At 44.4% G+C, this 26,478-nt stretch overlaps 2 protein-coding genes across 2 annotated transcripts; both read left to right on the top strand.

Moving 5' to 3' along the window:
• Positions 1 to 1,441: 1,441 nt before the first annotated feature.
• LOC132894897 (zinc finger MYM-type protein 1-like) lies at positions 1,442 to 4,497 on the top strand. The gene is made up of 2 exons (XM_060935030.1): positions 1,442 to 4,231; positions 4,410 to 4,497. Exons 1-2 carry the CDS (start codon positions 1,867 to 1,869, stop codon positions 4,415 to 4,417), a joined length of 2,373 nt encoding a protein of 790 aa, XP_060791013.1. The 5' UTR covers positions 1,442 to 1,866; the 3' UTR covers positions 4,418 to 4,497.
• Positions 4,498 to 6,311: 1,814 nt separating this feature from the next.
• On the top strand, positions 6,312 to 9,979 carry LOC132895309 (uncharacterized). Its single transcript, XM_060935731.1, has 2 exons — positions 6,312 to 8,279; positions 8,598 to 9,979. The coding sequence occupies exons 1-2, from the start codon at positions 8,096 to 8,098 to the stop codon at positions 9,230 to 9,232; spliced, it is 819 nt and encodes a 272-aa protein (XP_060791714.1). The 5' UTR covers positions 6,312 to 8,095; the 3' UTR covers positions 9,233 to 9,979.
• Positions 9,980 to 26,478: the final 16,499 nt, after the last annotated feature.

Raw genomic sequence — 26,478 nt, forward strand, 5'->3', positions numbered from 1 at the left:
ATTCAGAATAGAACATAGATGACATATCAAATGTTTAAACTGAGAAAATGTATCATTTAAAGAGAAAAATTAGGTGATTTTAAATTTCATGACAACACATCTCAAAAAAGTTGGGACAAGGCCATGTTTCCCATTGTGAGACATCCCCTTTTCTCTTTACAACAGTCTGTAAACATCTGGGGACTGAGGAGACAAGTTGCTCAAGTTTAGGGATAGGAATGTTAACCCATTCTTGTCTAATGTAGGATTCTAGTTGCTCAACTGTCTTAGGTCTTTTTTGTCGTATCTTCCGTTTTATGATGCGCCAAATGTTTTCTATGGGTGAAAGATCTGGACTGCAGGCTGGCCAGTTCAGTACCCGGACCCTTCTTCTACGCAGCCATGATGCTGTAATTGATGCAGTATGTGGTTTGGCATTGTCATGTTGGAAAATGCAAGGTCTTCCCTGAAAGAGACGTCGTCTGGATGGGAGCATATGTTGCTCTAGAACCTGGATGTACCTTTCAGCATTGATGGTGTCTTTCCAGATGTGTAAGCTGCCCATGCCACACGCACTAATGCAACCCCATACCATCAGAGATGCAGGCTTCTGAATTGGGCGCTGATAACAACTTGGGTCGTCCTTCTCCTCTTTAGTCCGAATGACACGGCGTCCCTGATTTCCATAAAGAACTTCAAATTTTGATTCGTCTGACCACCGAACAGTTTTCCACTTTGCCACAGTCCATTTTAAATGAGCCTTGGCCCAGAGAAGACGTCTGCGCTTCTGGATCGTGTTTACATACGGCTTCTTCTTTGAACTATAGTGTTTTAGCTGGCATCAGCGGATGGCACGGTGAATTGTGTTCACAGATAATGTTCTCTGGAAATATTCCTGAGCCCATTTTGTGATTTCCAATACAGAAGCATGCCTGTATGTGATGCAGTGCCGTCTAAGGGCCCGAAGATCACGGGCACCCAGTATGGTTTTCCGGCCTTGACCCTTACGCACAGAGATTCTTCCAGATTCTCTGAATCTTTTGATGATATTATGCACTGTAGATGATGATATGTTCAAACTCTTTGCAATTTTACACTGTCGAACTCCTTTCTGATATTGCTCCACTATTTGTCGGCGCAGAATTAGGGGAATTGGTGATCCTCTTCCCAGCTTTACTTCTGAGAGCCGCTGCCACTCCAAGATGCTCTTTTTATACCCAGTCATGTTAATGACCTATTGCCAACTGACCTAATGAGTTGCAATTTGGTCCTCCAGCTGTTCCTTTTTTGTACCTTTAACTTTTCCAGCCTCTTATTGCCCCTGTCCCAACTTTTTTGAGATGTGTTGCTCTCATGAAATTTCAAATGAGCCAGTATTTGGCATGAAATTTCAAAATGTCTCACTTTCGACATTTGATATGTTGTCTATGTTCTGTTGTGAATACAATATCAGTTTTTGAGATTTGTAAACTATTGCATTCTGTTTTTATTTACAATTTGTACTTTGTCCCAAGTTTTTTGGAATCGGGGTTGTATACAGGGACGCAGGAACTAGGGGTGCTGAGGGTGCTGCAGCACCCCCCTCTTGGACAACAGACACAACTACAACATTGGCGTTGTAAATTCAGGCATACATTTTTCTTTTATTCTAAAATAAAAACAAAATGAAAAAACATTTTTTTTTTCTAATTTTTACATGCTTATAAGTAGTTTTAAATGTAATTTAAAAATTTGGTTTGAGGTGAGTGATAAACGTTTAGACCTCAACCAGACCGGAAAGAACAGTGGCGTAGAACAGTGCACTGGTGGCGGGAGAGTTCGTTTAGCTAGTGGTGTGTGTCAATGTAGCAGCAATGAGCCAGAAAAGGATTTCTGATTTCTTTAAAGATGGAGGGGGCCAAAAAGCCAAAGAGAAAAAGTCTTATGACGGAGGGCACGAGGAAGTTCATCATCTTCCTCGTGCCTGCCCTCGATGATGAAGATGAGAGGCCTTCATCATCAGGGCAGGCTTCCCACTCCAGCACTGGCTGTAGCACTGCCACTGACCAGCAGCTAACTGGCTGTAGTGAAAGCACCAGTAGGGCTACCACCTCCCCTGTCAGCGAGGCAACAAGTGGGTATGTACCCGATGATAAACCCTTTCAACCAACAGACCACTCGTTCCCAGCCAGACGCTTTGGCAAGGAAAATTTCTCCCGGTCCTTTAACCCTGGATGGTTTAATCAATGGTCATGGCTACACTATGATAAAGAGCATGACAGCGCTCTGTGTTTTCATTGCTGCTCTGCGATCAAGAAGGGCCTTGTCAATAAAGATACAGAAATAGCAAGTGCTGGCAGTTTTGTGAGAGGGGGGTTCCGAAACTGGCGAAAGGCAAATGAGAAGTTCAACAGTCACGAGAAGTCGCGCTTTCATCTTGAAGCTTTAAATAAACTAACAGCATTAAAGATGACGCCCATTAATGCATTGCTATCAAACGCAATCGCGAAAAATCAGATGACTGCGCAGACAGTTTTAGAGCTAGCCTTCAGATCGCTGAAGTTTCTGGGACGTGAGGGGCTACCTATAAGAGGACAACATCATCGTGATGGTGTGTTTTGGCAGCTGATGCTGGAGAGGACGTATTCCGAACCAGCGGCACGCGACTGGCTTCTCAGACGGGATAACTGGATGGGGTGCGAAACCCAAAATGAGATTCTGGAACTTCTAGCTCATGCCGTGCAGAGGAAGATAGTGACAGAGGCGCAAAGCTCCCCATACTATGGCTTGATTGCAGACGGAACAACGGACATCACATTGTGCGAACAGTTTTCCTGTCATTTGTTCTACACTGACCAACAGTTTAACCAGAAGTGCCAGTTTTTGGGCTTCTGCAACGCAGCTGACAGTACATCTGAGACTTTGTTCCGGTGTATCAAGGATTTGTTTTTGCATTTGAACCTACCTCTAAATAAGTTGCAGGGGTATTGTTTCGATGGGGCCAGCAACATGGCTGGGAAATTTTCGGGGGTTCAGGCGAGACTCGGGAAGGAATGTCCAGGATCATTGTTTGTGCATTGTGTCAACTACTCCCTTGACCTGGTGCTACAAGAGGTCGCACGAGAGGTACCGCTTATATCGGAAACACTCCAGTTTGTGCAGAGCGTATCAACTGTCATCAGAGAATCTGTCAAGCAAAAGACCGTGTTCGAGTTGTCTTTCGGTGAGGAAGAAGAAAGATGCAACCTCCTTGGTTTATGTGCCACAAGATGGAGCGTCAGAGCCACTGCCATATCTAGAGTGACACGCTCGTTTGGCGCAGTTCTCCAAACACTCCAAACACTCCAACAAGACCGCAGCATTCGAGGGGACACGAGATCTAAGATCGGTGGTATTCTCAAACAAGCTCAAAAGGGAAAAACCATGTTCGGGCTGATCTGCTCAGAGTCCCTCTTCACTCCCTGTGAAACTGTGGCCAAAGCGCTCCAAGCAGAGCATTCCACCGTCACTGGAGTGCTAGAGTGCGTACGGGCCCTCGGGGAGCGCATGCGAGCCTTGCGCACCGAAGATGCAGTGAATGAAATGCTGACAAAAACAACAGCATCAGCAGCTGCACATGGCCTCAAGATGCCGGACCCAAATAGCCGCCTTGTAAAAACGCCATCAAGGTTCCTTGCCACAGCCCAGGCTGAGGACATCGTCCCATCCAAAGGAGTACCAGCTTGGAAGAGAGAGTTTTTTGAAGCGGTAGACCTTGTGAGCTGTGAACTGGACCGGCGATTTGATCAAAGTGGGATGGCAACAGCTGCTCTGAGGGAGTCCGTGCTGCTCAATGCAGCCAAAGGATCGGTTGACACAGAGGCCCTGAAGACCCTGAAGTTGCCAGAAAACATCAAGGTGCCTGCTCTTCAGATGCAGTTACAGATGCTGGCAGGGCTAATCCAACAGCAAAGCTTTCTAAATATCAACGGCCTTGCAATGTACATGTCCACCCTACACGTTCAAACCCGAGCACTCTTCAGAGATGTGGAAGCACTCCTCCATCTCTGTCTGTCTCTCCCCATTTCTGTGGCCTCATCCGAGAGGTCATTCTCGGCACTTCGCCGGCTGAAGACCTGGCTCCGCAACACCGTCACTCAGCGGAGATTGACCTACCTAGCCCTACTCCACTTGCACCAAGATATCTTGGATACAGTGGACATCCACGCCCTTATGAGGGAGTTCATCAGCGCCACGCCAGAGCGCAAGACAACCTTTGGAATTATTCCATCTGGTAAGCAATGCTTTTAATTAAGGTTGCTTTGGTTAAATTGTTCTCAGCTGGTTGGGTGGTTTTGCTGCTTGATTAATTATTTTTCTAGTTTCCTCTATGTTATCAGGCTATTCTATTTCAGAATAGTAGACCTAATTGGTTCTGTGTATTTCTTTTTTTCATTATTACTTTGCTGTAGTTCATTGAATGGACGCAAGAGGAGAATCAGCGCGGCTGCCTCCGCTGCGTGTGTGAGAGCGGGAGAACACTATGAACGAGTGTGGACTATGAACGATGTCAAAATGCGGCCGTAAATAATTTAATAGGCCCTCTCTTCTTTTAGTATGGTTAATCTTATTAAGGTTATGGTTATCTTGTTTTTGTCACCTAAAAATGTACGCCTACGAGTACGACCTATCATAGTTTGGATGTTTGATACCATGGACAGCTACGCGGCGCGCTCTGGCTGAGAACGCACTTTGTATTTTTCATCTTTTGTCTAAAAAAATAAATGCACTTATTATTGAATACATGTGAGTGTCTCAGTAAATGTAAGATTATAGCTCTGGCCTGGCTTTTAGTAGCCTACTGTAAGAAATAATACTGAGAATATAGCCTTTGGGCTATATTTGGTGCATCATCCGATGACATAGCCTCCAGCACCCTGCACTTCAGATGAGTTCCTGCGTCCCTGCATAAAGGCGTCGACGATGCCAAAGCCTTCATCATTGACACTATCCACAGACACCTGGAGCTTCCCAATACCGCCGCCAGACTCCTGTTTGCAGATTTCTCCTCGGCCTTTAATACCCTGCAACTGCATATTCTGGCAGAGAGACTCCACCGGAACTTCAACATGAGCAGCCAGCTCATCCTCTGGATCCTGGAATTTCTAACCAACCGAACCCAGCGTGTCCGGATTAACAATAACCTGTCTGATCTCCTCACCACCTCCACTGGCTCCCCACAAGGCTGTGTGCTTTCTCCGCTGCTCTTCATTCTGTACACTGATGAGTGCAGATCAACGTACCCCAACTGTCATCTGGTTAAGTTTGCTGATGACACAGTTCTCCTGTCCCTCCTGTCCGGCCCTTCCCTCCATCATGGACCCGCTCTTCAGCAGTTCGTAGAGTGGTGTGACTCTTCCTGCCTGGAGTTGAATGTTAGTAAAACTAAGGAGATGGTGGTGACCTTCTCCAGCAGCCAAAGGGAACTAGCGGCGGCTGTCACCACTATGGTCCACGGTTTTCCAGTCGAGACAGTTGAGGAATATAAATACCTGGGAACCATTCTGGACTGCCAACTGAGGTTCTCTTCCAACACAGAAGGGATCCTGAGGAAGTGCCACCAGAGGATGTACCTACTAAGGAAACTGAACTCTTTTTCTGTCAGTCAGAACATCTTGTTGACATTCTATTATACATTCATTGAAAGTGTTTTAGCTTTTTCTATATGCTGTTGGTATTACTCCATTACTGTACAGGATAGGAACCGCCTGCATAATATTGTCAAGGTGTGTTCTAAGATTATTGGACTTCCTGCTCGCCACCTGAATACTGTGTACGAGCAGCAGGCTAGCGGCCTGGCTCGTCGAATTCTTAAGGACTCAACTCATGCTTTGTTCCCGGCATTTGAGCAGCTGCCATCTGGTCGCAGGTTCCGCTGTCCGGCCTGTAAGACCCAGAGGAGGAGAGCAACCTTTGTTCCAAGTGTTATTCTCCTCCTGAACTCTAAGAAATCTAAGACAGTTACAATAACTTAAGTCTTCTATACAATACTCTAGTGCAATATCACATGTCCTGATGTGCAATATTACAATATCACCTTGTCACTTTAACTACAATGCCACTCTAATCATATTGTCATTTTAATTTTATCCACGCGTCATTTTATTTATTTGTCATATTTTATCTGCTGCCTTTATTTATTTATTTATTTATTTATTTTTTCTTTTACTTTGTTACTGGCAACAGGCCTGCCATTGTATATTGTACATAATACGCTTTTTTTTTCTTTCCCACACATTTTTGTGATTTTTATTCTTTTTGTAATTTTATTTTCTTGCTCTTTTAATGTACCACTCTTCGCCCTTCTAATTGCCCTTTGGGGATAAATAAAGTTTTGTCTAAGTCTCAAAGTTGATCCTCACTGGAGGAATATTCATGAAATGGCAAATAATTACAATTTCTTGTATTATTACTTGGGCGTATTTGAAAGTCACTGGGATTCAAACCAAGCTTAGCTAGAAACTTTTGACACCTTCAACGTGATTATCAATGACAAATCACCCAGCCTCATGATATAATCTGTCAGTATTCAAGTTTTATATAATTAAATTTTCGAATTTGACTTTATGAGCTTCTAAATGTGTTTTAAGCATTTTTTGTATAGCTGACATCTATAGGGCCTACTTTGAAGCAGACGACATATGTATAGGGCCTATATTATATACTTATTAGTAGGCCCATATACTGAACACATTGTTTAATACTTATTAGGCCTATATCAGGCACGTAGCCAGGATTTGCTATTGGTGGGTGGGCGAGGGCACCCTCTTGGCTATGTGCCTGGACCATATGCCTATATACAGGGTGACCCAAAAAAAAAAAAACAGAACCCATAACAATGCTATTAAATGCTACTGGGTTCTGGTTTTTTTGGGTCACTCTGTACATAGTATGCACACACCTCTGCCACTACATTAGAAGGCGGCTGGGTTTGGTCAGAAATTAATAATTTTCTGAATTCTATGGTTTGATCCACATATGAGAGAATATAGGTCTAAATGCAGTAGCAAATATACAGGTATATAGGCAGGCTGCTAGGCCTATATATTATCTCTACAGTACAGCAGGTAATATTAGGGGGTTTATAGCGATAGGCTTAATAATATTAGGGGGTTTATAGCCTTAGGCTACAGGTAGGCTATATGTGATATAGGCCTAGTTGAGGAATGTTTTAGCTGGGTGTTACAGGCCTAAATATTAACAGGATTAACGGCTGGGATTAACAGTGCACGGACGTAATTATATAACTTAATTGTGTATTGGGTAGGCAGCACCCTGTACAGATATAGCAAAATTGACAAATATAGTGTTTACAATAGACATACTGCACCTGTAGTGTTCAAGGCAAGTGGTAGCAAAGGGACGAATACAGTCTACAACTGCAAAATACAAAAGGGCAAGTAGGCCTAATTGTATCACTTCATCAGCCTATAGACCCCTTCGCATGTTTGTAAACAAACCGACCGTTGCCAGGATGCGCGCGCAGCCTGGACCCAGAAACAATGGCGCTGCCCATAGACCGGCATTATGAGCTGTCAGATTATGCCAAACAATTGTCGTTACAAGATCGAGAATGCTACATAAATAAGTTAACTCTAACAAGTGGACATCGCCTACCGGATCCGCATTTAATTAAAGAGTGGACGGACAATGTTAGTAAGTTCCCTGGTATACAATGGCCAGATATATACTCGTACCTTATTGACAAGACTTCAGTGTACACCCACGAAAAACTTCGTGCCTACAGGTCTTTAGACGCATATAATTATGTTATGTGCGGGCATGTACAGAACGTGTTTTACACTGAAATTGATGAAAACTAATGTGCTCTGAAGTCAAAAATCTTACCAAGTCAGCGTCAAGGTCAGAAGGTTGCTATGTATGAAGCCTGGGTGGTATACAACAAGCTGGAAGGCTACGTTTTGACAGCCAATTGCACATGTATGGCAGGGTAAGTAATCTACCGTATTGAGTAAGTTGTCATTGTTTGCCCTTGCAGATATTCATTTATATTTTTTAATGTGAATTTTATTGTAGGCTTGGGTCATGCTGCAGCCATGCAGCTGCAATTTTATTCAAAGTCGAGGTTGTTGTAAGAATGGGAAGGACAGAGAAAGCAGCAGTCACGTCTGGAGAGTGTGTGTGGAAAGACCTGAGCAAGAAAGAAGTGCAGCCAGCTCCGTTGAGGGAAATAAGATTCAACAAAACAAAGAAGCCAGGCAGGCAACTTCCAGATAGGTGTACTTCAGCAGCTGTTAGAAATACGACCACAACAGTCAGAGGCAAGTGATGTATGGAGAATGACCCTCTTTTGTTTCCTTTGGCCAAAGATGACTGAATGAATTACATTACTCTATATTCAATAAATGTTCAATAGGCTGTTTCTTGACATGAAACATCATGAGGACAATTCAGTCTAAGAATCCCAAAATGTTAACGGTTTGGTAGTTGTCATCTTTGCATTAGATTAGGATTTCAGAAATCAGATGATCTATTTTGCATTAGGTTAGCCAATGTGTTTAAAAATGTGACCATAGGGAAAGTGAAAAAAAGTGTGATAATTATATTACATACTTATGTGATTGTCTCTCCATTGCCAGAGTTGACAGATGATGATATAAATGAATTACGGATTATGGCACCTGGAGCAGCAGTATTGACGAGTATGGACAATAGTGATACGGACACCGCATCATCCGACTCTGGCACTGAGGAAGATGAAGACCTACCTGAGCCCTTGACTTCATTATTTAACATCTCATTCAGAGACCTGTCACCAGAGGAAATGGAGGTAAAATGTGAGGAAACCTTCCTCAGGCTAAAATCTAGACAGCTGCCTCGTCATTGTGAGCGGGTAGAATTTGTGTCACGGCAGCAGTCAGAATCTTCAGAATGGCTGACCTATAGGGCTGGTCGGATAACGAGCACCAGATTTCACCGCTGTGTGACCACAGATGAAAATATCAGCAAAGCATACCTAATGGACATAATGCAGTACAACAAAACACAGCTAAATGTGCCATCTGTTCTCTGGGGCAAGTCTATGGAGGAAACGGCCAGACAGACATACACTGCAGTTATGGCACAAAGCCATGAAGGCTTCAGTGTCAGCTCCTGTGGCTTAGTGATACGGCTCTCTGATCCACACCTTGGGTCCTCACCAGATGGCAATCACACAATGTACATGCTGTGGCAAAGGGGTCTTAGAAATAAAGTGTCCTTACAAATACCGTGATGGCCTCCAGGGAAGCACAGAGGACACACAATTCTGTCTGGACAAATCACACATTTTGAAAAATTCACACCCATATTATTACCAGATTCAGCTCCACATGTTCGTGTGTGGTGTAAGCCACTGTGACTTTGTGCTGTGGACAAGAAAGGAGGTCATAATGCAACGTGTTCTGAAAAACCAAGCCTTTCTGGAGGAGGCTTTGCCAAAGGCACAAAATATATTCATTTCCAGTGTGTTGCCAGAACTACTGATGTGAAGACATGAGCCTGACTTCAAGACACCTCAAGCCTGCCAAAGCTGTGGAAGGCCCAAATTTGGAAAAATGATAACCTGTGTTGAATGCAGTAAATCCTTCCACTACATCTGTGCAGAAGTTAAAAGGAAATCAGCAGCTTGGCTGTGTCAAGAATGTAAACATTGATGTCCACTACACACTGAAACCATGTAACACGCCCTGACTGTATTAACCATTGTGCTCATTATTGAATTTGCTTTTATATTATATATATCTGTTGTGCCCCACCTGACTTGAATCTTCCCAACTGGTGCAGTGTGCCTCACATGTTGACAGCCATGGCCCTAATGCTATAATCAAATATATAGTCTGTAATTGTTTTGTATATAGTTATTTAATGCCATTTACACATGCATTCCCTAAGACAGTAAATTGACATGAAATCTTCATTTTCACTACAAAACTGTTTTTGCTTGATTGCTACCCTCCAAAAACAAATGACTTTAAAATTATTTGTTTGTGAATGTTTTTATTGCTTTCATGTAGAACAAAATATGACACACTATATTCACCATACCAGGATTCCTACAGGTTTCTTCAAGTTAAATACAAGACCATTTTAAGACAATTTAAGACCATTTATACAAAAATTTAATACCCATTTCATGGCGTGTTTCATACACATACACGACCTATTTCATAGACCTACAGACAAAGTAAAAATCATGTATTAAACTATTTCGGAACAACACTCTTACAGAGGTTGGTGAGCGCAGCACACACAGTCACTACATCATCCAACATATCCACTTGAGACACCGGAATAACAGTTTGCAATATTTTTAAATTCTTCCACCTACCAATGACACGCTCAACATGGATCCTAACTCGGGATAACTGTCTGGAAGTATCCACTTCCTGTGCTGATAGTTGTTTTTTTCCTTTGGTGAAAGAAGGGATTCTAAGTGTCGCCCCATAAGCTGCTAGCTCATCGCAAATGAGAACTCCTCTATCAGCCAGCACCTCGTCCATTGGTTCTAACAAGTCTAAGAAACCAGATTATCTTGTTATTTGTTTGTCAGAAACCTGCCCACCCCACCCAGGAGACAAGAATGATATGGCCCCAGCAGGTGTGACACCAATCAAATATTTAATTGTGTTACTGTGTTTATAGTTAGACCAAGTCTGGGCCCTGGCAGTCAGATTGCTAGGTCTAGCAATAAAAATTTCAGTGCAGTCTATTATGCAGCGGGATTTCCTAAATTTACGTTTGAAGCATTTGGGCATATTTTTAAGTATCGCTCCTTTACTGAGCCATTTGATGAGAGGTTTGAGGACCTTGGCCATGACAGGTATCCAGTTGCGATAAATGCTTGAAACAGTGCTTGTTGGTACCTTAAACCTATAGGAGAGGTTTGCATTACTAAGGCCCATCCTTATTTTCATTAAAACCATCAACAAGTGGTCCTGCAGAGAAATGTTCTGGCGAGAGGGTTCTACACTGCCTGATAATTTGGTCAGGAGCCAATCAAACATGACAGAGGTGAGTCCTGTAAAAAACAATAACATGCCAACATTGCACTTAACTGAGGTGTATGAAAACTTGCATTGTTGTAGCTCCTCCCTCAATTTTTCATTTTCTGCTCTTGGCATAAAACACTCCTGCTGCAAGTTCACATAATCCTCCTGCAGTTGACGATGTCTGATGATGAGCTCATCTAATTCGGTCCTTAGTGCTGCTGGTTCCAATTCTGCTGCTGGTTCCAATTCTGCTGCTGGTTCCTCTTTGACCTCAGGTTCCTCTTCTGAGTCTGACAGAATTTCCCCATGAATGATGGGAGTATGCAGCTTGTGTGTCAAACCAAATGCAAAGGAGTTTCAGGACAAAATAGCTTTCGCTGTAATGTGATGCAATTCCACAGTACAATCTGCAAGCCTCCACTGAGCACAGTTTAACCACCTTCCCATTTTCGAACTACAACAGCACTGATGACATTAAATACTGTATACATTATGTGGCATTATAGTCATACCTAGACAATGGTCAATGGTGCAATCCATTTCAGCCGAAGGAGCAGATTGTTGTGGGATAGGGTGCATGTCATCCCTCCTCATTTTCCTCTGATACCTGAAGGCAGTAATACTATTTACAAAAAATGTCAAACTCAAAAAAAAAAAAACATATTTACAAAAGTAGCCTGCCATCAACATTCTGGTTACAGCGAGACTACAACTTGATTAACAATGGGACATTCATATTCATTTTGTTTTAATCAAATTATGCCAGTGATGTGATGGCAATGGGCTACAACAGCAAATACCAACACTAAACAGCAATTTGCAGGAGGTAATGGCATGAAAGGAATGATAGTGTAAAGAGTGCAGCTAAGAGAAATCAGAGCTGCGTAAAAAGCGAGAGGCAGAGACCAGAAATGAAACTGAACGGGGCGGGAGCTAGGTTAGAGCAGTCAATGTAAGTTGGCATTTAGAGTGAGGGCACACAATTTTACCTTTCCATCCTTGCTTTAAAATTGTGATTTTCAGCATACACAAATAATGATGGCACAAAATCTGGACTGCTTGAGTCAAGCGAGACCTCTCCTACAAACAAAATTGCATGCAAAGCTAAGTTAACATGCTAACAATATTCATTACATTGTGTAACTATGACCCAGCTAATCAGACAAACGTTACCAAAGTATTTTGCTACATCAATAAATGAAGACTAGAAAGAATAAAAAAGAAAGATTTAATAAATAGCCTGATCTTACCTGTGATGAAGTGGGCGCTGCAAACCCGCGCATTTTTGATGGTCCTTTCATCCCAGTCTACATGTTTGATGGCTTGTATCCATAGACATCGGCGATTTTTTTGGAATGGGTGAGATCCTGCTGGAATTCTGAACATTTTAACCCCATCACTGCTACGATTCTGACACCCAAAAACACAACAACTAGGCATTTCTGAGTCTTTTTTGGGTCCGCGCGCGCTAGTTATGGTGATTGTTAATAAGAAATACTCATTTCCATTTATCAAATTTATAGAAGCATCAGGAACCCTCTGGATCTATACATGTAAACATACACTTTCAAAACCTTTAAATTACATAGCCTAAAATGAGCATTTATTTTAAAATGTCTAAATTCAGTAGTAAAATGGGCATGCATGATACTGTGAAAATCTCTATATAAATGTTTGCTAAGAGTTTGCATGATTGTGTTTCAAACCAAACCTCATGAAAGCATTAAATAAATGTTTGTTCATTTGGGTTTGCAAACCAAGCCTAACAGATACGTTTGCTAACAGTTTGTATTTTTGTGTTTGCGAACCAAACCAAATTAAAATGTTTGCTGAACGTTTGTATTTTAGGAGTTTGCTAACCAACCCGTAATGCAACCGTTTGCTAACAGTTTGTATATTTGGGTTTGCAAACCAAACCTAGTAGAAACGTTTGCTAAAGGTTTGTATATTTTAGGGTTACAAACCAAGCCTAAAACAAAAGTTTGGTAAACGTTTGCATATTTAGGTTTGCAAATCAAACCTAATACAAACATTTGTTTACTGTTTATATATTTTAGGGTTGCAAACCAAACCTAACAGAAACATTTACTAAACGTTTGTATATTTCAGGTTTGCAAACCAAACCTAATACAAACGTTTGTTTACTGTTTATATATTTTAGGGTTGCAAACCAAACCTAACAGAAACATTTACTAAACGTTTGTAGATTTCAGGTTTGCAAACCAAACCTAAAACAAATGTTTAATAAATGTTTGTGTACAATGATTTGCAAACCAAACTTAAGAGAAACGTTTGCTAAATGTTTATTTGCTTGGGTTTGCAAACCAAACCTAAAACAAATGTTTAATAAATGTTTGCATACAATGGTTTGCAAACCAAACTTAAGAGAAACGTTTGCTAAATGTTTATTTGCTTGGGTTTGCAAACCAAACCTAATTCTAACATTTAGTAAATGTTTGTTTAGCGTTTGCAAACAGTTCTTCCTGGATGGGTTCTTGCTTGATACAGGACTTCAGCTGCTCAACAGTCTGTGGTCACCATTGTCTGCTTCTCCTCTAAATGATGCGCCATACATTCTCAATAGGAGACAGATCTGGACTTGCAGCAGGCCAGTCAAGCACATGCACTCTGTGTCTACGAAGCCATGCTGTTGTAGCCCATGCAGAATGAGGTCTGGCATTGTCCTGCTGAAATAAGCATGGACTTCCTGGGAAGAGGCATCACCTTGATGGCAACATACAGTATGTCTCTCTAAAATCCCAATATATGCCTCTGTGTCAGTGGTACCTTCACACACATGCAACTCACCCATGCCATGGGCACTGATGCACCCCCAATATCATCACAGATGCTGGCTTTTTCACCTTTCTCTGATAACAAACTGGATGGTTGTGTTCACCTTTGGCATGGAGAACTCAAAATCCAGTTTTCCTAAAAACAAGCTGAAATGTGGACTCATCTGACCACAGCACACATTTCCACTGTCTTTCGGTCTATCTGAGATGAGTTCGGGCCCAGAGAAATCAGTGGCGTTTCTGCATAGAATTGATGAATAGCCTTGTGTAATGCAGTTTCAGGTTGCATTTCTGGATGCAGTGGCAGAGTGTGTTAAGTGACAGCAGTTTTCCAAAGTACTCTTGAGCCCATGTGGGTATACAGTGGTGCTTGAAAGTTTGTGAACCCTTTAGAATTTTCTATATTTCTGCACAAATATGACCTAAAACATCATCAGATTTTCACACAAGTCCTAAAAGTAAATAAAGAGAACCCAGTTAAACAAACGAGACAAAAATATTATCCTTGGTCATTTATTTATTGAGGAAAATGATCCAATATTACATATCTGTGAGTGGCAAAAGTATGTGAACCTTTGCTTTCAGTATCTGGTGTGACCCCCTTGTGCAGCAATAACTGTAACTAAACATTTCCAGTAACTGTTGATCAGTCCTGCACACTGGCTTGGAGGAATTTTAGCCCATTTCTCCGTACAAAACAGCTTCAACTCTTGGATGTTGGTGGGTTTCCTCACATGAACTGCTCGCTTCAGGTCCTTCCACAACATTTCGATTGGATTAAGGTCAGGACTTTGACTTGGCCATTCCAAAACATTAACTTTATTCTTCTTCAACCATTCTTTGGTAGAACGACTTGTGTGCTTAGGGTCGTTGTCTTGCTGCATGACCCACCTTCTCTTGAGATTCAGTTCATGGACAGATGTCCTGACATTTACCTTTAGAATTCGCTGGTATAATTCAGAATTTATTGTTCCATCAATGATGACAAGCCGTCCTGGCCCAGATGCAGCAAAACAGGCCCAAACCATGATACTACCACCACCATGTTTCGCAGATGGGATAAGGTTCTTATGCTGGAATGCAGTGTTTTCCTTTCTCCAAACATAATGCTTCTCATTTAAACCAAAAAGTTCTATTTTGGTCTCATCTGTCCACAAAACATTTTTCAATAGCCTTCTGGCTTGTCCACGTGATCTTTAGCAAACTGTAGATGAGCAGCAATGTTCTTTTTGGAGAGCAGTGGCTTTCTCCTTGCAACCCTGCCATGCACACCATTGTTGTTCAGTGTTCTCCTGATGGTGGACTCATGAACATAAACATTAGCCAATGTGAGAGAGGCCTTCAGTTGCTTAGAAGTTACCCTGGGGTCCTTTGTGACCTCACTGACTATTACACGCCTTGCTCTTGGAGTGATCTTTGTTGGTTGCCCACTCCTGGGGAGGCGAACAATGGTTTTGAATTTCCTCCATTTGTACACAATCTGTCTGACTGTGGATTGGTGGAGTCTAAACTCTTTAGAGATAGTTTTGTAACCTTTTCCAGCCTGATGAGCATCAACAACACTTTTTCTGAGGTCCTCAGAAATCTCCTTTGTTCATGCCATGATACACTTCCACAAACATGTGTTGTGAAGATCAGACTTTGATAGATCCCTGTTCTTTAAATAAAACAGGGTGCCCACTCACACCTGATTGTCATCCCATTGATTGAAAACACCTGACTCTAATTTCACCTTCAAATTAACTGCTAATCCTAGAGGTTCACATACTTTTGCCACTCACGGATATCTAATATTGGATCATTTTCCTCAATAAATAAATGACCAAGTATTATATTTTTGTCTCATTTGTTTAACTGGGTTCTCTTTATCTACTTTTAGGACTTGTGTGAAAATCTGATGATGTTTTAGGTCATATTTATGCAGAAATATAGAAAATTCTAAAGGGTTCACAAACTTTCAAGCACCACTGTATTTGTCATATTAACATGATGGTTTCTTAGGCAGTGCCACCTGAGGGCTCGAAGGTCACACACATTCAACAGTGGTATCCGACCTTGCCCTTTACATACTGAGATGTGTCTGAATTCACAATATTATGTACTGTAGATTTTGAAAGACCTAAACTCTCTGCAATCTTGCATTGAGAAATGTTCTTTTTGAATTTATTAATAATTCTTTCATGAATTTTGGCACAAAGTGGTGAGTCACAACCCATCCTTCCTTGCAAAGACTGAACCTTTGTTGCATGCTCCTTTTATACCCAGTCATGATACCCTCACCTGTTACCAATTAACCTGTTTATTGTAGAATTTTCCAAATTGATGTTACTTGAAAATCCTATAAACTTTTCAGCCTTATTTTATCTCTGTCTCAGCTTTTTTTGAGTGTATTGCAGGTATCAAATTTTAATGTTGTTTATATTTACAAAGGGATGTAAGGGTGTAGCTATTGTATGGTGGAATGCCTGTACGTGTTTGTGTTGCGTCGTGTATGTCCTGTAGCCGTAGCTGCTTTCTATACAGCCTGTTGCAACTGTAGTGGTAGCTGCAGTTTCAGTTCTTAGCCCTCATTCACAGCATGTCACAGTGCAGACTGCCATACCTGGTCTAGGTTCTATGCAATGTAACTGAATTGTCTTGGCCAGGCCTAAGGGTCCCATCTGCATCTCATCATTGCTGAGGAGTGTGCTCCCATCACCCAATCAAGCATCCAGCCAGAGCAGGTCATGATATATTTTTTTACTATATTAACATGCCATTGTGTGTTATGCCTGATGTAAAGACTCTCGTCTCTGAGAGCCTACCACACAGATTTAATACTTGTCATTTTTAAGGCATACCTAACAACGTGTTTTCTTTCTCTCTCTCTCTCCCCCCCCCCCCCATCTGTCCCTCTGAGTTACATGTTGATCCTGGGATTGAGATGCTGGCCTCTTCTGCCCCTCGGACCTGCTTGATCCATCCTGGTGCCCTGTGTCTGGTCGGAGTTTTATCGCCCCACTCCTGTGAAGGACGGGCCCCATGAGGACAGTTGAGGGTTATACCTGTTAAAACTGTTAATATTATAGTCAGGCTGTCTGTTGTTGCCCAAATGAGGATGGGTTCCCTTTTGAGTCTGGTTCCTCTCGAGGTTTCTTCCTCATGTCGTCTGAGGGAGTTTTTCCTTGCCACCGTCGCCACAGGCTTGCTCATTGGGGATAGATTAGGGATAAAATTAGCTCATGTTTTAAGTCGTTCAAATTCTGTAAAGCTGCTTTGCGACAATGTTTATTGTTAAAAGCGCTGTACAAATAAACTTGATTTGATTTGATTATGCCAGTAGAGCTGAAAAGGGTAATAAAAGTACCCTGACTTGCTCTGCAAAGCCATCCTCACCTCCTCGCGGCACATCCTGGGACCACCAGTTGTTTAACTGATGCTAATGAGGCTCGGGTGGGGGAAGACTGTAGTTCCCTGAAGACCTAATCCTGCAGGCCCACCGTTACATGGATACACCCTGGGGACTGGTCAACTACGGCCCAGCTATGGATTAAATAGCACCACTGTCTTGTGGTTATTTTTGGGAGAAGAGAAGGCTAAGGGAGTAAACCCTACAGAAATCTGGAGTGGAGTCCCTAGGACGGCTGGATGGCACATCATGTCACCTTCCGTCAACTCCTGTAGCTGCACTAATACCAAACTGTATTGGTTCACCCTTTTCTTTGGATCCTACCAGAAAAGCCGAGAGGGGGATCTTGACGTTTGGGCAGCTCAAGTTCTCCATAGTCTTCGCCCAGGCTTTAGAGCCTTGGAGAGTCAATAGAGCACCATCTAACCTTGTTTGCAGACAGTGCAGAAGAGACCTTCACTCTAGAGTGGGTCTGCATAGCTCTTCCAACTCCTAGCACTATACCATCACCTCCCAGGACAGACAGATGCCAGCAACAACAACATATTTACAAAATACAATTAAGTTGGTCTGTGATGACCTGGCGACTTGCCCAGGGTGTACTCCGCCTCTTGCCCATAGTCAGCTGGGATAGGCTCCAGCTTGCCTGCAACCCTGTAGGACAGGATAAGTGGCTACAGATAATGGATGGATGGATGGATGGATGGATGGATGAATGAAGTTGGTCAGGGAAACTATTGAAAATCTTTTCTTTGTACTTTTGTCAGTTAAATAAAGGTTCATGTGAATTAACAAATCACAGATTTTTGTTTTTATTGCATTTTGGAAAATGGAAATTTTCTAGATTTTGTAGCATTTCAACAGTATTTTTATCGCATGGAGTTACAGATGAGGAGTTTTAAAATTAAAATGTACTGAATGGCTGATATAGTGTACATGGTGTACGTTCAGCATACAGTATACCTGCCCTTGTGGATGAGCCACCAATGCTTTTTTGTAATTCTTCCATATAATTTGTTTGGAATAAAATGTTTCACCAGTACCATAATGTGGCACACAATACAGTAGCACATACATAGACCCAGGCCCAGATTGGCCATCAGGAGATTCAGGAGAAAGCCTGATGGCCTGGCCTATCTTGCAACTGATATTACCTGCTCACTTTTTTTTGTCTGTCCCACCTGCAGAGCCTAAATGGCTCTGCTTGTGCATGGCCACACATATTTAAATTGAGAAAAGCTCTCAAATTGGTAATATGGTGTAACACCGTCATGTCATGGTCCTACCTGTGGTTTTCCTCTCATCAGTTTACATTCCACTCCTCTCCACTCAATATTACCTGCCACGCCCGCATGCTCCTTCCCCATCAGGCTCACCTGCTGTCAATTACCATCATTAACTCTCATTTGACTTTCAGTGGCTGTCATTGGCTGTTGCCTATCACCTGCTCCCTTCCCTGTGTGTATTTAAACTGCAGTCCTCCCAAGCTTCAGTGTCAGATTGTCTTTCAAGGCATCGACTCCATCAACTCTTCAGCCCTGGTAACCTGACCCTGCATTTCTGTCTCCATTCTCGCTACCTGACCTGTGACTCTGTGTTTCAGCCTGTTCCCAAACTCCTGTCTGTCGTGCTGTCCTGTTTGCCTGCTAAGAGCCTGCTCGCTGGGAGACCGCCTGAACACCAAGGGCTGTCAGCTTGCAGCCAAACTACTTGGACAATGCCTGGTCCTGTCTGATCTCAGAAGCTAAGCAGGGCCAGGCCTGGTTAGTACTTGGAGACCTCAGATGCTCCCACCAGCCATCCCTGCCTCTCAGTCTTCCTGCCACTGAACTTCACATGCACCAACTCCCTTCCCCCCCCCCCCCGCTATCAATAAATTCAACATTTAACTTGCGCTCTTGGGTCCTCGTCTGTTTGTCCTGACAGAACGATCTGACCAGCATGGGGATTGAGCCCGAAATGACCGCCTTGCAGCGACTAGAACACACAGAGGGAGACATAAACTGGATGTCCAGTGACATTGCATCTCTGCTCCAGCTTGGCCATCAACAGCTCCAGCTAACCCAAGTCCTGCAAGTACTCACCGCTCCAGCTCCATCTGCACCACCAAGCCCCTCTGCCATAGCTTCTCCTCGAAATCCAGTTGCTCCAGTCCTGGCGGCACAGCCTCTAGCTCCCGGTGACCCGGAACCAAAGATTGGTAATCCGGAACGTTTCAATGGTGACCCAAACCAGGTCCGGCCATTCGAGTCAACCTGCCACCCGCACTCTGGGTGAGTCTTCCGCTGCCCAGTTCCCGCCTGTCATGCCCCAAAGCCAACATAATCAGCCTGAGCCCATGGAGATCGACCGCGCCTCCCTCACCCCCGAAGAGTGACAGTGCCGCCTAACCTCAAACCTGTGCCTCTACTGCGGTGGGGAAGGTCACCATGTCACCACCTGCCCGGCAAAAGCCAGAGCTCACCAGGCATAGGGGAGATCCGGGTGAGCTCAACATATATCCAGTCTCCCTCCATCCGAAAACCCCTGCTTCAGCTCCGCCTTTAGTTTCCCAACACCACTTGTGCCCTGGCCGCCCTGGTGGACTCTGGAGCCGAAGCAAACATCATGGATACAGAGTTCGCACGGCAGCTGGGTGTGGACCGTCACCATCTCACTTCACCTGTTCCTGTACGAGCGCTGCGTGGACATCGTCTCAGCACAGTGACACACATCACAGCCCCCGTGACTATGCTGCTGTCAGGAAATCACCAGGAGTCCATCCAGTTCCACCTCCTACACTCACCCGGCCAACCACTCATCCTAGGCTACCTGTGGCTCCGTCAACACAACCCCCAACTTGACTGGGAGACTGGCACAATACGAGAGTGGGGAAGGGGCTGCCATCAGACCTGCTTAAAGGGAGCCGTCCTGCCAACCAACCAGGAGACCACCAGCTCCACCCCCGACATATCCAAGGTTCCTGTCTGCTATCACAACCTGAGAGGTGTTCAACAAGTCCAAGGCCACGTCTTTGCCCCCACACCGACCATACGACTGCGCCATCGACCTCCTGCCAGGCACTGCACCCCCGAAGGGCCGTCTCTACTCCCTATCAGCCCCGGAAAGAAAGGCCATGGAGGACTACATAAACGACTCTCTGGCTGCTGGCATAATCCGTCCATCGTCCTTTCCTGCCAGCGCTGGATTCTTCTTCGTGCGAAAGAAGGATGGTTCTCTTCGCCCATGCATAGATTACCGGGGCTTGAACGACATTACGGTTAAGAACCGCTACCCTCTGCCACTACTCTCCTCCGCCTGTGAACTGCTGCAAGGGGCCACAGTGTTCACCAAGCTAGATCTTCGGAATGCTTACCATCTGGTGCGAGTGAGAGAAGGCGACGAGTGGAAGACTGCGTTCAACACCCCGACGGGACTTTATGAATATCTTGTCATGCCATTCGGTCTCACCAATGCCCCAGCAGTGTTCCAGGTGCTGGTAAACAGAGGTGGAAAAACCCGGGTGCAGAAAGTAAAAACCCTGCCACATTTTTGCTCCAGCCAATTCAATGAACCAGCTGATCCTAATTACCACATCCCCTAAGCCAGGTTGATGAGCTAATTGGTGAAATCATCTGTGTTGAGAGCACAGGCAGAAGGAAAACCTAAGCAGGACTTTTACTTTGTCAATCCAGTTTTTCCACCTCTGCTGGTAAACGACATCCTCAGAGACATGCTCAATAAGTTTGTTTTCGTTTACTTGGACGATATTTTGATCTTCTCAAAAACCCTGTCTGAACACACCCACCATGTCCAGTTGGTCCTGTGCCTCCTGCTTGAAAACTCGCTGTTCATGAAAGCAGAGAAGTGTGAGTTCCACGCTCAGTCTGTCTCGTTCCTGGGATATGTGGTGACCGAGGGCAGCATTCAAATGGACCCTGTGAAGGTGTCGGCAGTGACGTCGTGGCCGGTTCCAGAGAGCCGTAAGAAACTGCAGCAGTTCCTGGGGTTTGCCAACTTTTATAGAAGATTCATCCGGGGCTACAGCACCGTGGCAGCCCCACTCACTGCACTGACCAGCACCAAACAGCCTTTCCAATGGACTGCAGCAGCTGACAAAGCCTTTGAAACCCTCAAGGCCCGTTTCACTTCAGCTCCCATCCTCTGGATGCCTGACGTCGAGCGGCAGTTTGTGGTGGAGGTAGATGCTTCGGATGTGGGAGTCGGGGCTGTGCTTTCCCAGCGAGCAGCAGAGGATGGCAAGATGCACCCCTGTGCCTTCTACTCCCGAAGACTGACCCCAGCAGAAAGCAACTATGACATCGGCAACCGCGAGCTACTGGCTGTCAAGCTCGCCCTCGAGGAGTGGCGCCACTGGTTGGAGGGGTCTAAGGTTCCGTTTGTGGTCTGGACTGACCACAAAAACCTGGAGTATATCCGGACAGCCAGGAGGCTAAACTCCCGCCAGCGCCGGTGGTCATTATTCTTCACCCGATTCAACTTTGTCCTTTCCTACCATCCTGGCTCCCGCAACATCAAGCCCGATGCACTCTCCTGGATGTTTCAGAAGGATGAGGCATCCAAGGAGGAATCAACACCCATCCTCCCAAGCCCCTGTGTTGTTGCTGCCCTGACCTGGGACATCGAGGAGCAGGTTCGAGAAGCCATCAGGGACCAGCCAAGCCCCAGCGCTTGCCCCTCCAACTGTCTCTATGTCCCAGCCGGTCTGAGGTCTCAGGTCATTCAATGGGGACATGACTCCCACCTGGCCTGTCACCCCGGGGTCACACGCACCCTCCATCTGCTGTCTCAGCGGTTCTGGTGGCCGTTGATGAGGAAGGACATCCATGATTTTGTGAGAGCCTGCCCCACTTGCAACCAGCACAAATCCCTCAGTCAGCCCCCAGCCGGGTTACTCCAGCCCCTGCCAGTACCCATGCATCCCTGGTCCCATGTCTCCCTCGATTTTGTTACTGGTCTTCCTCTGTCGGAAGGTAATACGGTCATCCTCACCATTGTGGACTGCTTCAGTAAGATGACCCACTTTGTGCCTGTGGGTGCAATCAGTTAATTATTGATATTAAGTGATCAATCTCGTTAAATCAGTCTCATTAAATTTTGAAGGTTAATAATTAAAATGAATCAATCCCATTGAATCGTTTACTTTGACTCATTTGAATTGAATCATACCATAGAATCACTCATTTGAAGTGAATCGTTCAATGAATCGTTTAGTGAATCATTTAGTGAATCATTCAATGAATCGTTTAGTGAATCGTTCAGTGAATCATTTAGGGAATCGTTCAATGAATCATTTAGTGAATCATACCATTAATCCTGGTGCTTAATAATAAATTACCAAACAGCTAAATTATGGTATATTTCCAAATTATTACGATCACTTACCATATTACATAACTTGCACCCTTTTTGAATTCTTTGAGAAGATTGGGGACTTCAGATATTGTTGTTCACAAATAAACACAGTTTGTTTAATAAATGACTTTATTATACAAAGATAAAAAGATAAAAATAATAAATCAATATATACAAGCAGTGAGGCGTGTGTGTGTGTGTGTGTGTGTAGGACTTGACCATGTGTTTAGCCACGTGTAGCTAACTACACGTGGTGGAGGCCTAGCTTGTTGGTAGCTAAACAAAAGAATGTTATCTAAACAGAACAAAGGATTAGCTCTGTGTTTAGCCTTGTGTTGCTAGTGTGAGTTTGCTAAAGGCCCTATGGCCTAGCTAAAGTGTGTTTGTTAGGCCTGGTGAGGCCTACTGAGCATGTGTTGCTAAAGACAAGGGTATTAGCCGTAGCTAACTAAAAGCTAACTTGTGGATTTCTAGCTGAGGTGTGGTTTATCAGGCCTGATGGCCTGCTGAGCACATGGTAGGCCTTGATTAGCTTTGTGTTGCTAAGCAGACAAAAGGGAAGCTGTAGCTAACCCACTAGCTCATAACCATACTGAATCCACTGAAATCTTAATGACATCAAGATGTATAATAATGAAATTATAATGTTAGTAAGAATAAAAGAGAGAAGCATGCGCAGCCTATCTATTAAACAATTGAGAGAACACAGAACAAAATAAATCAACACGCTGCGTGTCTAACAGTGTAACATAAACCTGGGTTTAAATTCACACTATTTCAAATAAAAGCAAATTCCTAAGACTATCCTAATTATGCCCAAATGCCAAAATCTTACTTAATCCTGCCTTTAGCAAGATATGAAGAACTATTCGCCGGTGTAGTCTCGGGCCTCGCCGTGGGAGCACGTGAGCCGCTCGTGATGGAGGCGTAGAAACTTTCGGGTCCAGCGGAGCACTTGGGTGGTTCCCGTGGAAAGCAGAGGATTCTTGGTCCGAACCTCAGCATTCGTGAGGAAAAGTCTCTGATCAGAATAAGATGCACAGCGCTTTTGAGTTAAAAAGGATTCAATCGCTTCTTAACTTTTAACTGCCTGGGCTGCAGTCGTGACGTCACTTCTAATGCAAGTAAACCGGTTATAACTCAGGTTGAGTTTAAAGATCGCGCGACTCTAGAGTTTACCTTTGCCAAGGGTAAGAAAGAAAATCGCGCTGAGTGATGGATCTTGCAAGAAAGAAGACGTCTTCGGGTTGGAGAGCGCCTCTTTATACGTCCAGATTCATCGGGAGCCAGACGTGAGAGACCAAGATGGAAGCGTTGTCCCATTGTTTTATGTTTCCTTGTATGATGACGTAGATGATCCCGCCCACGCGTGACGTAGGTCACACGGAAGTGGACTGGGAATTGTAGTTCTGACACAAGATGGCGGCATGATACCTACAGTCCCCCTTTTGGTCTCAGGGGTATGACGGAGTCGTAGCACTGAGAGCACCGTATCGTATCATCGCCGTGTCCATAGTCCTTGAGGTAGACTTGTCCTGTGCAGTCCATGGTGTCCTGTGAAGACTGTAAACTTGTGAGTTCCAGTAAGACAGTTGGAGACAGAGGCATTTTGGGCATAATACAATTACTATGGGCATTTTGGGCATATAATCACTATCTAACTAACTAGATCAAAACCACATCAAAAAAATTAAACATGGAACATGAAACATGTAGTGTTCAATTTCTTATGCATAAAAAAAACAAGAAAAGAGAAGAAATGAAGGAAGGAAAGAAGTATTAGTGTTTGGGTTGGCAAACCTAATCTTCTGGGAAGGTGATAGCAGTGGGGGGTCTGGCTAGAAAGCGTGCGCTACTGCGGCTAGCTGTCGGGGACACAGACCATCTTATCTAGCTAGGTGTGTAGTGTTATGTATGGGTTGCCTGGGCAGACCCAGTGGATGTCTTTCGTGAAGGTGCACATCTCTAAGTTTTGTGGATTCACAAAAGTGAGGATAGCACTGCCAAGACTATATGCCAGGTGTATTTGCGATGAATACACACTAGTAATAATAGCAGATTTTAGTATTTTATCTACCATGTTGTACTGAAGGGTTATTACTTCATTGGGTTGGTGAAGTCTGACCGGGAATGTTAGTGTACACTTATGGTTGAGTGATGCGTACAAGCTAGGTGGACATGATGGGCCTAGCTGTCATCCACCCCCTTTTGGAGTGAGGACTGTTCAAAAGGTTTGATTCGATTATCATGGAAATCGATATGAAAGCGTTTGATCAGGCCTAGATGTCCTAATGTGATACGTGACGGGGAACGGTTTTCCCACGATCGAAAGGTCTCGACCAGGGTGGTAGGAACTTCTCTGAGATTCGGGCCTAGTAGGCTTTGTGTCCTTCTACTCTCGAATCGAGATTCTTTTGGGCACCTGTAAAGGTTGACTGTAGGTGGCGTTGTAGGTCGGCGACATGTTGACGTGCGGTGTATGCAATCGCGACGCTCATGGCCTCTGGTTTGTATAGGAGATGCGGGGGAAGAACCAACTCTCGCCCAGTCATCACCCAAAGGGTGTGACTTCAGTGGCGCAATGAGGGGTGGACCAAATGGCCCTTAGCACCAAGGGAAGTTTCACGTCCCAAATTTTACCATGGTTTGTGATATACTTTCGCAGCATGTTCACAACGGTTTGAATGGCTCGTTCAGCCTGACCAGAAAATTGAGGGTGGTACGCGATATGGAATTTCACCTCGACGCCTAACATGTTCCACAGCGCAGCCATTACACCAGCAGTGAAATGGGTGTCTGTGTCTGAGTCGATGGATAGAGGGAGATTTTTGCCACTAGGGGGAGTCGCGATGTCGGGTGTTTCGACACCGGACTCGGTGTGCCAAGACATGAACTGAAGTTAATCAGAAATTTGATCTCGCGTGGCGCTTGGTTGATCAGTGTTCGCACTAATCTCGTCGCAATAGTTTTGTGCATATTTTGTGGGATCCAACGACTGTGGGGTTTTGTTTTGTGTGAAGTTGACTAAGTTTATGTCGCAGGGCTTGGTTGGGATTGGGTCGCCTTGTGAGAGCCGTGTGTCTGAGAGATGGTGATGAAGACTTTAGCGCACATGAGAGGTGCGTCGTGTGTGTTTGCCTTCGCCACCAGGGGGGCCCTACATCCTGACCCTCGCCTGCTGTTTCAGAGGGATCTCCTCCCCCTTTCACGAGATATACCTGTGGTTCCTGGCCTAGTCATGCCAGTGAATGGTCTTTTGCCATTTTTCTTGGGCTCTTTTGTTTTCTCTGTTGAGGGGTCTGACGTCTCCTGTAACAGTTCTTTAATCTCAGCCAACTGGGCTTTTAAAGAGTCCAGCTCTGAGTGGAACTCACCAGGTTGGTCTGAGTCACTGTGTTGGTCGTCTCTACCCTTGCGTTTAGAGCTACGGTCGGAACGCTTCTGCCGTTTCTGGTCAGAGCGGGGATGACGGTTTTGCTGCCAACCGTTTTGTTCCCTACGACCCTTTTCATTTGATGGGCGATTGCCATAGTCACTGTGGACTCGCCCTCGGTCCCTCCTGGCCTTACCTTGTCGATCTTTCCACTCACCCTTGTGATGGCTCAGCAAGGATCGGGCTGGACCGGAATTTTTCCAGGTAGGTCCCCCTTTCGGAGCGTCGCCTCCTAAGGTTAGCGGGGGCCCATTTGCATCCTGGAGCCTAAGGACTCTGGGGTCATCATCGTTTCCATTTGCGGTTTTGACAATGGTCTCCCAGGTCATTTGGGCTAGTCGCCTAATTTCCCTCATCGAATAGCGACCTTGTCGACACGTCAGTGTGACATGGGTCCGCACGCTTGGGTGGAGGTTATGTAAGAAGAGAGATATGAAACCTCTATCTTCTTCCAACCCTGGTGCGCTACTACCTTGGAAATAGGCAGTACGTAGCCGTCTGTAATAGTCACGAGGCGCC

This window comes from Neoarius graeffei, chromosome 12 (genome assembly GCF_027579695.1).
Source record: "Neoarius graeffei isolate fNeoGra1 chromosome 12, fNeoGra1.pri, whole genome shotgun sequence".
Classification (NCBI taxonomy): Eukaryota; Metazoa; Chordata; class Actinopteri; order Siluriformes; family Ariidae; genus Neoarius; species Neoarius graeffei.

Coding starts and splice junctions, on each gene's coding strand:
- LOC132895309 (XM_060935731.1), top strand. CDS start 8,096: ATGGGAAGGACAGAGAAAGCAGCAGTCACGTCTGGAGAGTGTGTGTGG. Junction 8,280..8,597: donor TACGACCACAACAGTCAGAG/GCAAGTGATGTA, acceptor CTCCATTGCCAG/AGTTGACAGATGATGATATA.
- LOC132894897 (XM_060935030.1), top strand. CDS start 1,867: ATGGAGGGGGCCAAAAAGCCAAAGAGAAAAAGTCTTATGACGGAGGGC.